The sequence below is a fragment of the Nelumbo lutea genome, chromosome 4 (genome assembly GCF_056320005.1).
Source record: "Nelumbo lutea isolate HS-2025 chromosome 4, American lotus-T2T, whole genome shotgun sequence".
NCBI lineage: Eukaryota > Viridiplantae > Streptophyta > Magnoliopsida > Proteales > Nelumbonaceae > Nelumbo > Nelumbo lutea.
The window spans coordinates 82,804,343-82,817,944 of record NC_142687.1 but is presented as its reverse complement, the minus strand read 5'-3'; the positions used below and the strand labels follow the sequence as shown (position 1 = coordinate 82,817,944).

The 13,602-nt window shown below is 37.7% G+C and overlaps 1 protein-coding gene across 1 annotated transcript; it reads left to right on the top strand.

Annotated features, from left to right (window-relative positions):
• The first annotated feature begins 8,377 nt into the window (after positions 1–8,377).
• Positions 8,378–12,548, top strand: LOC148861371 (Ppx-GppA phosphatase). The gene is made up of 7 exons (XM_088940924.1): positions 8,378–9,779; positions 10,005–10,169; positions 10,354–10,395; positions 10,486–10,566; positions 10,676–10,795; positions 12,058–12,162; positions 12,259–12,548. Exons 1-7 carry the CDS (start codon positions 8,679–8,681, stop codon positions 12,301–12,303), a joined length of 1,659 nt encoding a protein of 552 aa, XP_088797050.1. The 5' UTR covers positions 8,378–8,678; the 3' UTR covers positions 12,304–12,548.
• The last annotated feature ends 1,054 nt before the right edge of the window (positions 12,549–13,602 follow it).

Sequence of the window (13,602 nt, the reverse complement as noted above, 5' to 3'; positions counted from 1 at the left end):
TGATGGTCTACTATCTATTATATATATTAAAACAGGAAGGGCTGGGGTCTAGGCAACGTGGTCATTTTTACGTGCAGGAAATGGTATCCACATGTAAATTTGATTCAATTGTGCCAATTTTGCTCAAATGAAGGTCCATTTTATCTTTCACTTCTCCCTTAAACAATCTAATTACGTATTGCCTACTCTTTCATCTATTAGTACGTGTTGCCCATTCAAAGTTCTACCGCGCTACCAAATCAGTGTTGATTAGGTTAAGGAGTATCAGTACGTGTTGCCCTCTTTCACCTGCAAATTTACCATCCAAGCAATGCCCTTCTATGATGGGGGGATATGTTGGCACACACTAGACCCAACAGTGTAAATCCACTTCAACTGCCACCATTACTTCCACTGCCTTCGCCCACAGTTATGAGAGTGTTGCTTCTGATCTCTGTGCCAATGGACGATAATACTACAACTCATTGAACCAGAATTTATGGATTGACGTGGAGAATTCAGCAGCTCCAATGCCTCCACCTGTGCGTGGGCTCATAGTTGGCCGAGCTGTTTGTACCGCTAGTCTAGACGGGCAAAATCAAGGGACCCCGTTGGTCTTCAACTTGGATTTAGAAGTTTCAGCAAACAAGCTTAAAGAAATTTCCAAAGCTTTTAGTATGAATTACCAATGAATAACCAATTACCTACCCTTAGTATTTACTTGAAATTTGCCTATTTCTGGGTTTTGATTGATTTAATGTTCTCTTTCTCTAAATGTTTTAACATATCTTTTTCAATGGAAAAACAAAGCAAGAGTTAATCTTTTTCGTTGGTTGATGGTGATAGGGTGGCTTATTTATTTATTTATTTTTAATTCACAATTTTCTTATTGAATGATTTTGTAATAATTTAGGGCTGGGAAGAAATTGAGAGAGATGACATCCAAACGGTTCATGGAATTCTTTGATGTTAGAGATGCAGTTAAAGCTCCTTTGTTCTGTTGGTCATGGAAGAAGGTTATTGAACGTTGTTGCTACCAGCACCACCAGCAACAACAAAACTACCACCACTTCTAATATTAACACAAAAAGCTCCAACCACACAAGAAGTAGGAATTACTCTCAAGCACCAACACCTCCACCATTGCCCCCTACATTTTTGGGTCAGTAAACCTCCGATTCTTCTCTAATACAGCCTTCTCAAACTCAACACTCGAATAAGAAACAAGGTTTTACTAGTACAAATATTTCTAATTGAAATAGCAACTCGAGATCAAATTATGGAGCTCTAGAAGCCTTAGTTGGTCCCATGGGTCCATAGATTGATTCAATCGATGAGAATCTTGGACAGATAAGGGTTTCAAACAACCAACTTACAGGTTCTTTTCGATGATCCATTGACAACTTTTTTGTCATTCAGAAGCTCCTCCTGGATGCGGATTGGTTCTCCAATAACATTCCGACTGAGATAGATAGGTAGGAACAATTTTATGTTGGAGTTGGGCCTAGGGACTTTTATTCATTGTAGTCCTTGAAAAAGGCAACAACGAAGAAATTTCAGCAATTAGTGTCACTCCCATGCTCAACACGGGTTACTTTGCTAGTTTAGTTGAATTCAAATACCTCAATTTCTTGCTTTTTCGTTGGGGTTTGATAAGTTTACAAAAAACACAAGTCCGGTGCATCATTCAGCTCCACAGTTTTCCTTGTACGAAGCTTGGTGGTGCATAATTCCATGGGATGTGAATCCAATGGTGGCTATCCAAATTCAAGTGCCAAAAGGGGAGACTCAATAGTTGTCAAAGATTTGGTGCCATGTTGGATCATGTCAGGTACTGGAAAATCATATGATCTATCAATGGTAACATAAAAGAGGTGACCAATTAGGTGGTATTCATCAAAGTTATGGGTTCCTTTGATTGGTTAGTTCTTTTGAGTTTTTTCCCCTCTTCAAGCCTATTGTAGTCAATCAATTCAGAGGAGAGAGTACTAAGAAGGAATTTAGGGGAGAGAGTACATGGTTCATATTATGTGCGTAACAACTGCACTAGCTAGACATCCTTATCGCTTACTCTTGTATCATTTTGAAGATTCTCAACACCTGAGAATCTTCACTCAATTAGATGGTTAGAATCAATGTACAATTAACAAAAACTAGATTGAATTCTATGGCCAATTCCAATTCTACTTAGTCCTAGATTTGCTGAAAACCCAAAAGCTAAACCTTACACAGAATAACCAGTTAAGAATTACTGGGCTAAACCTTACACACAGAACACTAGGGGCCAGTCATGAGAAGCCAATTCGATAGGTCAGTTTCTAAATTTCAATTTATATTCTTTCAGTTGAATAAGACTTACTAAAAAACCATAATCTAGTGATGTCTAAGCTATGTTGTTTTTTCAAAACAAAAATAGTTGTTCCAACAACAAAACTATATATGGTGAATTTAGTGATGTCCAAGCTATTTTAGTGTGAGTTTTTTTCTCCTCCTTAGGCATATTGCAGTCAACCAATTCAGAAGAGAGTACTAAGAAGGAATTCAAGGGAGATAGTGCATGGTTCATATTATGTGCATAACAACTGCACTAGCTAGACAGTCTTATGGTTTACTCTTGTATCATCTCTTGAGCCCTAAGTCATTAGATCACTTCTTTTAGATCATAAGATAGTTCTTCAAAAAAAAAAAAAAAAAACAAGGGTGGATCTATAGTCCACTGGTTTGTTCATCTACATGTACAAAAAACATGTTTCCTACACTAAAAAGTGTTGATCATACTAAAAAGTTAAGTGTTGTGTGGGATATTATCCACACAGTCCAAAAAAATATCAGCATATAAAATAAATACATAAAATTTTGTGTGTGTGTTGATCATCCACATGGTTCATACACCAAAAGTGGGATTTGTGTCCATGCACATAGTAGTTAATATGATGGGATATGTGTCCAAATGCACACTTTCCAAGTGTACTATCAACAAAAAAAATGATCATTCTTAGGCTCCCATGCATCTATCAAGGTTGGGAATATCTGATCTCTTGGCTACTTTGTTCTTCAACCTACACACATCAAGAAAATAATGTCAGTTTTCTATTCATGGCACAACATATATTAGAGAGCAATGTGCATATGGGTATTATTACCTGTCTAACTGGTGGGCTAGTGTGAGTATGGTACAACCTCCCCTACTTGATGAAGAACATGCTATATATGCTGGTATCACCTCATAAGTCCTTTGAACAACATGAGTAGTTGCACCACCCCTCCTAGGATTCAATAATTTCCTCCTAACAACCTAGAACTTCCAGTCTGATCAAGATTAGGCCTCTACAACTGCAAAATCAACTTTAGACATTAGAGCTCATCAATAAGGGAATTAACATTAGTGGGGGGTGACTCAATATTACCTCTGCATTAACATTAGTGGCACTGGGGGGTGGAGCACGACAGTTCTTTCACATATGTGTCCTTGTGAAATACTTTGTCACAGAACTCCTCCACTCTACCCCTAGTATAGATTAGCACTACAAGAGCGTGAGCACATGGGATGCCATTGATGTCCCAAACCCCACACATGCATGTCTTGGCATCCATCTTTGTGACATTCTCCACCAAGTCACTCCTTAAAGTCTAATACTCATATTGCCCACACCGGAAAACTCTCATTGATTTGCAAATATAATATACAATAAGTATCATGACAAAAGACATAAAAGATGGAATTAGTGAACTTGTCATCATTACCTAGCTTCCCTCCTCCTTTTATCAATGATGGACTGCACCTTTGGAAGTAGCTCACCCCCCAATGATCTAGCTATATCAAACCTTTCGAATATTTTCTACATCCATCTCTTATATCCTCGAACATGTCAACAATTGGCATTGCTCTAGCCTCCCCTATCCATTTGTTAAATAATTCACTCCAATTGTTAGTGATGTCATTTGACTTAACAATCGGATCAAACCCATGCGTAGACCAGGTGTTAGGGGGGATTTTGCATATCCAATCATAGGCATCTCTAGAGTTCCTCTTGACTACTTCCATGTGGTAATTAAGATCATCTTGTGTATATGACTTCCCGACAGTCCATACATCTTTCAATGTCTTTCCCTTGTATTCTTTCTTGAAGTTGCTATACAGGTGCTACAAACAGAAGCAATGGTTTGACTAGGCATGCATATTGAAACATTATTGAATATACCTTGCCAACAATCAAATGGGTTTGTCAGAGATCAATATAATACAATCCATTAATATAACAAATATAATGAAATTATAGCTCAAGGCATCCTTTAGTTCATTCAAAAACCTATCCAAATCTCCTTGTTCTTAGCCTCTACTATAGAATAGGCAATTGGGAATATACTATTATTCCCATATAGTTCCATTGCTGATAGTATCACCCCTCCTATAGCATCAGCTTTCGTGTGACACCCATCCAATCCAACAAGTTTCCTACAACCCTCTAGGAAACCAATTTGGTTATCCAAGGCATATGAACACTATCTTGAAAGTTCCAAACCTATCCTTTGCTATAGCCATTGGAGCATGCAACTTAACAATTGACTCAAGATTGTTGTTGAATAATGATGTGCAATGTTGGGTTAGCTTTGCATATGATTTGGCCAAAGATCCCCTAATCCTATCAATAACTTTGATACGGGCTCTATTAACCTTCCTCCATGAAGATTCTATCCCATAGAGTTAAGGTTCTAAATATTGATACATGTCAATATGCCGGTAGGGCATATCAACCTGTATTGGTGCTCTTTTTATGTTTTATTTACTTTTTTTCAAAACTGGTTCAGAGGGGTCGATTTAAGTCCCATGTATACTTTGAACCATGGCCTTACCCGATACACCCCCTATAGGGGCGTATTGGGAAGGCCCTGATATAGACCGATACGTAACAATATTTTGAACCTTGCATAGAGCCGTCTGATCTTAGATCTAAGTACTTGGACTGACATGCTAGGATCAACCCTTAAAAGACCCTCTAACTTGGTGGATTGCCAAGTATTTGTTGCCTCCTATTTGTGGTCACCCTTAAACAAGTATTGTGTCATTCAGGGTTTTCACTATGAAACTACCCCCATCATGATTGAAGGAGGCATGTATCCTCCAATTACATGAATCACTAGCACAAACACCGGTTAACCTACACTTCTCATTATTCTTTCTTTGGATTTCAACGCCCTCCACCACACAGTATAGCCTCAAAGCCTCCCTAAACTCCTTAACATTTGCAAATGTCATGCCCACCAAGAATTTTGGATTGGAGAAGTCAAACTCATGCGGACTATCATTGTCAAACGGACTATCATACTCACTTGATGGTTCATAGTCTAATAGGTCAGTTGTAACCCCATTCCCACCTCTGTTCCCTTCTCCATCCACAGATGTACCACATTTTACACCAACACCTTGTATAACCCCACCATCATCGTTAGGTACATCCTCAACATCCAAGTCATCACACTCCTCACCATATTCATCACCATGAGCACCATCATCTGAACAAGAATCAATAAGACAACAGTCATCACCATACTCAAAATTTTCCTTCTCCTTTCCACTGCTACTAGCACTTACTTTTTACATATTACCCCTATCATCCACACTTAGACATTTTGCATCAACATATGTAACATAGAACACCATCTCACGTAGACCACCATGAATAGAAAACATTTCCAACATGTCATTTTCACAACCCAACAACCCAATTTGTTCCTCTAATTCACACCCTGGTATCTTATAATTGATATTCACCACATTGCCATTAGGTACCTCGGTCAATTTGCAAATGTCCTCAATAATGTCTAGGAAACATATCCCATCACTATCAATGTTTTCTACATATCCCACCTCACCATCCACATATAACAACTTCCAATTGATGGTCTTCCATTGACCACCATGATTCACAATGAACAAATACCTACCTTTATACATTTCCTGCATCAAAACCCATTAAATAGTACACAATATTTACATATCAGATGCCAACGAAATGGTACTTAGTCAATTGAAAGTTATTCATGAAAACCCATTCAAGTGTAAAGTATTCACATGTGGGCACTGTCTAAACATCTAGGCCCTGGGATTCCTAGTCTAGGGTTAGTGTAGGACATGTTGGGGCTAGGGAAATCTGAGCAAGGCTTGCCAGCATGGCAGCTACCCATTAGCACTTATCTATTGTCCTTTGGAGGCATTGGTTAAATGCTATACAAATATACATGTAAACTTGGTGGTTTAGGCATTAAACCGAACACCTGATGTTGTGTACACCAACAAATGTGTTTCTTTGAGCTACCCACGTGTGGAACCCATGTGTGCATTGTAGCAAACACATGGGTTGCCACTTGTAACCCTCTGAAACACTGATGAAGTGGTCAGTCCCCTAACCCTAGCCACTTTGTCCAAACCAAAACATGAGGTTTGAAAAAGACAGGCACCCATGTCTATGAAATGGTTCCCTTAAGAATGAACTTCAGAACTAGACGTGTCAGATAAAGAATGTACAAGAATCTCTCTGCATACCTTACTGTTTGAATATTGCAAGAGAAATATATATGATTGTTGACTTCTAAATAAAAGAGACAAAACTCATATTTAACTAAGTTGGTTTTAGGGTTTAGCGCCATTGAATATAATTTTAGGGTTTAAATAACATCATGGATAGAAGTTGTGCCATTGATAGGTCAGTTTTAGGGTTTCAAACAACATAAATTTAGGGTTCCTCATTGTTGAACCGCCAAAGGGAAGTTCTAGCGGTGTCCATTGCAGGCGACGAAGACCGACCTTCTCTACTCCAACAGGTGGGCTTAGCTTCTCTATCTAATCGGAGTTTTGGCGCATCTTGTTATTAGATAAATGGCCAAAATAGTAATTTACTATTTCATGACCTTTCTTATCATAAGGGAAAAACAAACTTTTCGTATGCCTCAGTATTTAACAATTGTGGCAATTTTTATGAACATTAGGGATACTTTAAGAATTAAGACCATAGTGGAACAATAGGGGTAGAGTTGGTCAATTTCCTAAACCTTAAGGGTAGTTTAAAAAATTTGTCCTAAAATGACCAATTGTTTTCAATTTTATTATACTATTTTATTTAATTATTGTATATTAAATAATTGTATACATCAAAATTCATATAAAATAAAAGTTTTAAGATTTTTTTTTCAATTTTTTTAAATAAATAGCTTTGTCCAGTCCACGGCTCGGCTTGGCCTAAGGCTCGGCCCACAGATCAGCCTGGCCCGTGGCACGACATGACACAACACGGGCTCGAGCTATGGGCCGTGCCGGGCCTACCTCCCAAAATATCCCAATGAAGGGAAGCATGGCCCGGGACAACCTGCACTTTGCGCATACTGCACAGCTCAACACGACTCATTTTATAGCTCTACCCATTCGTCTAAACTTTTATACGGGTTGGGTTTGGGCCTATTTCATAAATATTCCAAACTAGAGTTGACCTCAATGCATCAAATTATGGTACGAGTTGGGTTTGAGTTAGAAAGATCGAATTTAACCTTAGGCTTTGTTTGGACTTAGACCTTAAACTCAAATCCTAAGATTGGGCTTGGATTGAACATAAACCCGACCTAACCCCCCCACTTCACGTGTGGTGCATAGATGTCAATCTTCGCGCAGAAGTTTATTCTTTTTTGGAAAATTGTCTAAAACTCATCATGAGTTTTCAATATTTCTCTTAAACTCATCACAACTTTTCAAAATGTCTAAAACTCTCTATGTCAGTAAATTTTTATTTTCCAAAACTCACCTTATTTTAGTGCACCGTTAATGCTTCTTAACAGAGGTGTCCATGTTAGCATAAATAACTTCCATGACCAAATTACCCTTAAATGGTGAGTTAGAGGAAAAATAGTTTTTTTTAGTTTTCAATTTTCTTGTTTTTTCATTTTTAATGTTTTGTTATAATTCCCAATTTTTTTTATAATTTCCAATGTTTTTATAATTTATTTATTTTTTATTTTCTAAAATCTATAAGTTTTTGGCGTTTTTTCTACAATTTTTATTTTCTGATTTTGTTTTTCAATTTCTATAGTTTCTATAATTTGAAAATAATATTTTATTTTGTTTGCAATCTCTATAATTTTTATATTTTTGTAATTTCTATGTTTTTACGTACTTTATATTTGAAAATATTTTTTTGAACTTTTTACTTTTTTCATGTCTAAATATTAAAATGATAATATATTAATACCCATCAATTTATTTAATATTTTTTTATGAAAGTTAAAAGGATAATATATTGATACCCGTTAGTCTGTTTAAAGTCAAGTTAGTGACATAGTAAATTTTAGATATTTTGAAAAGTTATAGTGAATTTAAGAAAAATGCTGAATTTTTTGGACTGCAAAGTGCAAACTGAAACAGTAGACAGTAGAGTGCAAACTGGAACAATAGAGTCACAAACCCAAACCGTTTTCCGGACTGCAACAAAGTGCAAACTGGAACAATAGAGTCACAGACCCAAACCGTTTTCCGGACTGCAACAAAGTGCAAACTGGAACAGTATAGTCACAATCACAAACCGGTCGGCATCAGCTATGCTTATTTTTCTTGGTTTTCTTCACCACAATCCACAATCTCACAATGAAGATTCAAGAATAACAAAGGCATAAAACTGGGGCTAGCCAAGCCGAGCCCCATACCAACAAAATCAATGGCGATCGACCTTCCAAATCCTATGAATTCCTCAAAGGTTCTTGCTGCAGTCGACATGGGAACCAATTCATTTAAGATGTTGGTCGTTCGAGCAGAACCCAGTGGCAAATTCCTCGCAATCGATCGCCTTAAGGAGCCCGTCGTCCTAGGCCAGGGAATGCTCGCCGGTGGCGGTACAATCTCTCTCGACGCCCAACGCCGAGCCATTACAGCGTTACAGAAATTTGGGCAGGTCTTTCAGAGGCAGAAAGTCGACCAGACCAGGATCGTCGCCACCTCGGCAGTAAGAGAAGCAGCCAACAGAGGTGAGTTTCTGTCTAGGGTTCGAGAGGAACTAGGATTCGAGGTAGATGTTTTATCAGGGGAAGAAGAAGCTAGGCTTGTGTATCTTGGCGTTCTTCAGTTCCTAACGGTTTATGACAAAAATGTTCTCACTGTTGATATTGGAGGGGGTTCAACCGAATTCGTTATAGGAAAGCAAGGGAAGGTGATTTTTGGGATCTCGTTGAAGCTAGGCCATGTTTCTTTGACAGAAGCATTTATTAGGAATGATAAAATCGTAGATATGCAGAACCATATTCGCTCTGTCCTGCGCCAATCTGGATTGGTTAAGAAGGTTAGGGAGATAGATTTTGAGATTGCCATTGGTTCTTCAGGTACGATCCGGTCTATTGAGAAAGCCGTTTTCCTTGGTTATGCTCGTGATCTGATGAATGCCGTCACATCCTTTGGGGAGTTCCGAAGGGATTGGAAGTTCCGTAAAGATGAATTGCGTGATGTAGTCAAGAGGCTGGTGAGTCCGGATAAAGGAGGAGAAGAAGAAGAGGCAAGGAGAGTTGGGTTTTTCAAGAGACGTTCAGAATATATTCTTGCTGGTGCAGTTTTGTTGTTGGAAATATTTGAGATTCTTAGCATTGATGAGATGGCCGTTTCTGGGTATGCATTGGGAGAAGGGGTTATCACGGAAATTCTTTCAATGACTTGTCAGGGCTACAATGTCAGGGTGAATGCGAGGTGGCGATCAGTTGTTCACTTAGCCACAAGGTTTAACAGTGAGAAGAAGATGAAAATGGCTGGATGCTGTGCGTGTATTGCAAAGGTATTGCTACTTCATATAATAGTTTCTCCAGTTGCATTGCATATGGTTCTTTTTCGAGTTTTCGTCCTTATCCTGTGTTCTGCTTAAAAAAATATGGGATTACTTTGAAATTGCATCTTATTTTCTGGTAAGTTGCATGTAAGAAAATTGGGTTTTATTAAACTATTATATTACCATGTAAAAAGTAGAAACACAGGATGTCTCATAATTAGTGTCTTCCAACAGGAGATTTTTGAAGGTCTCAGATTATCTGCTGATCCTGCTGCTGAACAATGTATCTCTTTGGATGAGAAAGATCTTGAATATCTTGAAGCTGCATGTTTACTCCACAATATTGGAATGTTTGTTGGGAAAAAAGGATATCATAAACAGTCATACCATATTATCAAGGTATGTGCTCTTACATTGAAGGATATTTGAATATCCATGCTCTTAAGTGGGTATGGGTTTAGAATTATCTTGACAGCCAAAAATTTGGTGTTTTGCATTCATAAAAAATCTAGTTAGTCTGTGCTTCTACTTATGGTTCTATTTCCTGTCCTTTGTTCCTGATGATATTTCTTTTCTTGTATAGAATGGTGAACATCTCCATGGTTACAATGCTGATGAGGTCGAGGTACGTCTGTTTCCCCGTGGCTGAGCTTTATCCATAATTGTGGATATTTTCAGCATGAACCCAATGCTGATGACTTTTTGAAGCCTGCAGCTGATAGCCCTCCTTGCAAGATATCACAGGAAGAAGTTCCCAAAATTGGGTCATGCTTCTCTTCAGGACTTTCCAAAGGAGGTAATTTAAAGTTAAAACTTATGCTTTGCAAGATATTGTTATTATTTTTCCTAATACATGTATAAAATATATATAGGTGTTTCTTAATGTCTTCCTCCCATTTTTCTAGGTAAAACAAAAATTTAGAATCCTCTGTGCAATTATAAGAATTTCTGTTGCGGTACAGCAGTGCCAGTGGATGACCTTTCAGAGGCTGGAAACTTCAAATTCTGATGAAGGTTTTAAACTGGTTAGTGTTTCAACTTTAAGCCACTTGGGGATTAAGCTAAGCCTGGCCTATGTGAATGAAATATTTCCTCCACTTATGCTCCTACATTTCTTTCTTGCTTTTATCATTGTTTGGTCTTTGGTATTGTTCTCCACTGAATTGAAATGTTCGATGTCTAATTTTCACCTCTCATTGCCAGTATCGTGTTAAAGTAAACATGTACTATTATACTTTAGAATATGTGGTTTGACATCAAAGTAGGCTGTCAGTTTGCACGAAATCTGCTTTCTCTATGAATTACTTGCACAAGTTTGTAAATACCATATGTTAGAGATTATATCAGCCATTTCTTTTCCATGAAGAAGATAATAGATGTGATGATACTAGGACTTCAATTTTAACCTTACCAATCTTAGTCATGCTAAAATCAAGCAGATAAGGGTATGTGGCCATATAGACATCTTTGCAATTTTGAGACTTGAACTAGTTACATGCATAAAGGGAAGTAGAGGCAATGGTGGAGTTGCTGCAAAAATTATATGATATTCAGGTGGACATTCGGGAGTGCTGACAGAAGAGCATGGAAATGGGACAAATCTGGCAATTTTTCAGCTAAATACTTCTATAATGCTATCTCAAGATTGGAAGATCAGAACATTCCAGTACAGGTTGTCTGGTGTGAGAATGTTCCCACCAAGGTGGCCTTCTTTGCTTGCCCGAATAGACTCTTAACCTGGGACAATTTGGTGAGAAAGGGGATGCAGGTGGCCTCCACTAACTGTGTTTTCTGTGAGGCTCAAGAGGAATCTGTGTATCATCTGCTGCTACATTGTAGTTTTGCCCAAGAGGTTTTGTTCAAAATCTGGAACCTGTTTGAAGTAAAAAGATGCTGTTTGGAATCGGTTATGGATTTTGTAAGAGGTTGGAGCATAGGGGGTTTATCCATGAAAGGAAAACTGGCTTGGAACATGGTGCCTGCAGCTGTTTTTTGGTGTATATGACAGGAGAGATGCAAGAATTTTCATGAACAAGAGCAGCCCTATTGACTCGGTGTTTCAGAGAATAGTGGGCAAAGTGATGTCTTGGCTATCTGTATACAAGCTGTTCATGGATAGGGATTACAGCACTTTTTTTTTGTACATGAGAATCTATTTTTGTAAAGCAGGGCTGCAGGGGTATAAGTCTGCTTGGGCAGCGTTTAGTAAAGCATAATCTGCTTTGATTGTATTAGTCTTTTTTGTCAAATTTTCATTGTTATTGCATTGGTCTGAGATTATTGACAGGTACTTGGCAAAATAATGGATCAACCTCTACCCCCTGGTAGTGTGCATCAGACAGTGGAGGATGTTGAGGAAATATTAACACCAGAGTTGGAGTACTTTAGGAAGGTAAAGAGTTTTTAGATCTTTTTTAATATCTTGATCAGGATTATTAGAATCATAACCATTTCATCATTTTCATGTTAAATTTTGGTTTTTCTCCAGGTACTTAAGCAGAAATTGGTGATTGTATTTCCTTCAAGCATTTAAATGAAGACACAGAAATCTTGTAAAGAGACAGAATTTCTTCTTTTAGCTTTTACACAAATTCTTTGTTAGACACAATCAGGTCCATCATGTGGTACTCTTCAGTCCTCTTGATTATAAATTTTAGTAATAAGTAGGCATGTTCTGCCTTTTGTTAGTCATGTAAAGAAGATTCTACAACCTAGATAATATGTAATGAATGTAAAAAAATGCATCTACTGCACTTTAATGTGATTGCATTCTGATCATCATCATTTGAAGAAGATAACATATTTTCTTGTATTTTTCTTTTTGTTTAGAGGTTGCTTAAGTGGATGATAAAAATTCAGTTACTCTGCTCTCTCTGTCTCTGTTAAGGGCCCGCGAATAGGATCTCGTCACAGGTCAGTTAACGGGGAAAACTTCTTGTTTTCCCTTGTTTCTCCCTTTTTTCGAGGAACCTATCTTTAGTGCCTTTATGGTGATTTGTTAAAGAGATCACCAACTCTCCTCTGCTCTTTCTTGACTGAAATTCTGGATGGGTTTATTGAATAACATCTGCTCCTTAAATAGGAATTACAAGAATCCTTCTTAAGGAAACTTTTTAGAAAACATTAAGAGACTTTCTAAAAGCATTAGGAAACTTTCTAAAAGGGAACTTTCTAAAAGAAACATTAAGAAACTTTCTAAAAGACCTAGGAAATAATAATGCTATGTTAAGGGCCCGTGAATAGGATCTCGTCACAGGTCGGTTAACGGGTAAAACTTCTTTTTTTCCCTTGTTTCTCCCTTTTTTCGAGGAACCTATCTTTAGCGCCTTTATGGTGATTTGTTAAAGAGATCACCAACTCTCCTCTGCTCTTTCTTGACTGAAATTCTGGATGGATTTATTGAATAACATCTACTCCTTAAATAGGAATTACAAGAGTCCTTAAGGAAACTTTCTAAAAAACATTAAGAGACTTTCTAAAAACATTAGGAAACTTTCTAAAAGGAAACTTTCTAAAAGAAACATTAAGAAACTTTCTAAAAGACCTAGGAAATAATAATGCTACTGCCTAATTAATAGGAACACTGAATCTAGCTAAGAGATAAGATAGGAACACTGAATCTAGATAAGATAAGATAGGAACACTGAATCTAACGCCCATTACTGCTGATGTCTGCGGCTGTATTCCTTTCCAACTAAAGCATCCACAATATTACTCCCCTCCTGGACAAGAGCTTGTCCTCAAGCTCGAATTCAGGATGGGTGTCTTGAAACACAGTCAAAGGAATCTAGGATAGGTGGAATGATTTTGCCCTCCTGGATCGGGTTCCAAT

Excerpts from the sequence above, each read along its gene's own strand:
- LOC148861371 (XM_088940924.1), top strand. The coding sequence starts at position 8,679 with ATGGCGATCGACCTTCCAAATCCTATGAATTCCTCAAAGGTTCTTGCT. Across the intron at positions 10,170-10,353 it reads AGTCATACCATATTATCAAG|AATGGTGAACATCTCCATGG; the intron begins GTATGTGCTCTT and ends TTTCTTGTATAG. Across the intron at positions 10,796-12,057 it reads CTGATGAAGGTTTTAAACTG|GTACTTGGCAAAATAATGGA; the intron begins GTTAGTGTTTCA and ends GATTATTGACAG.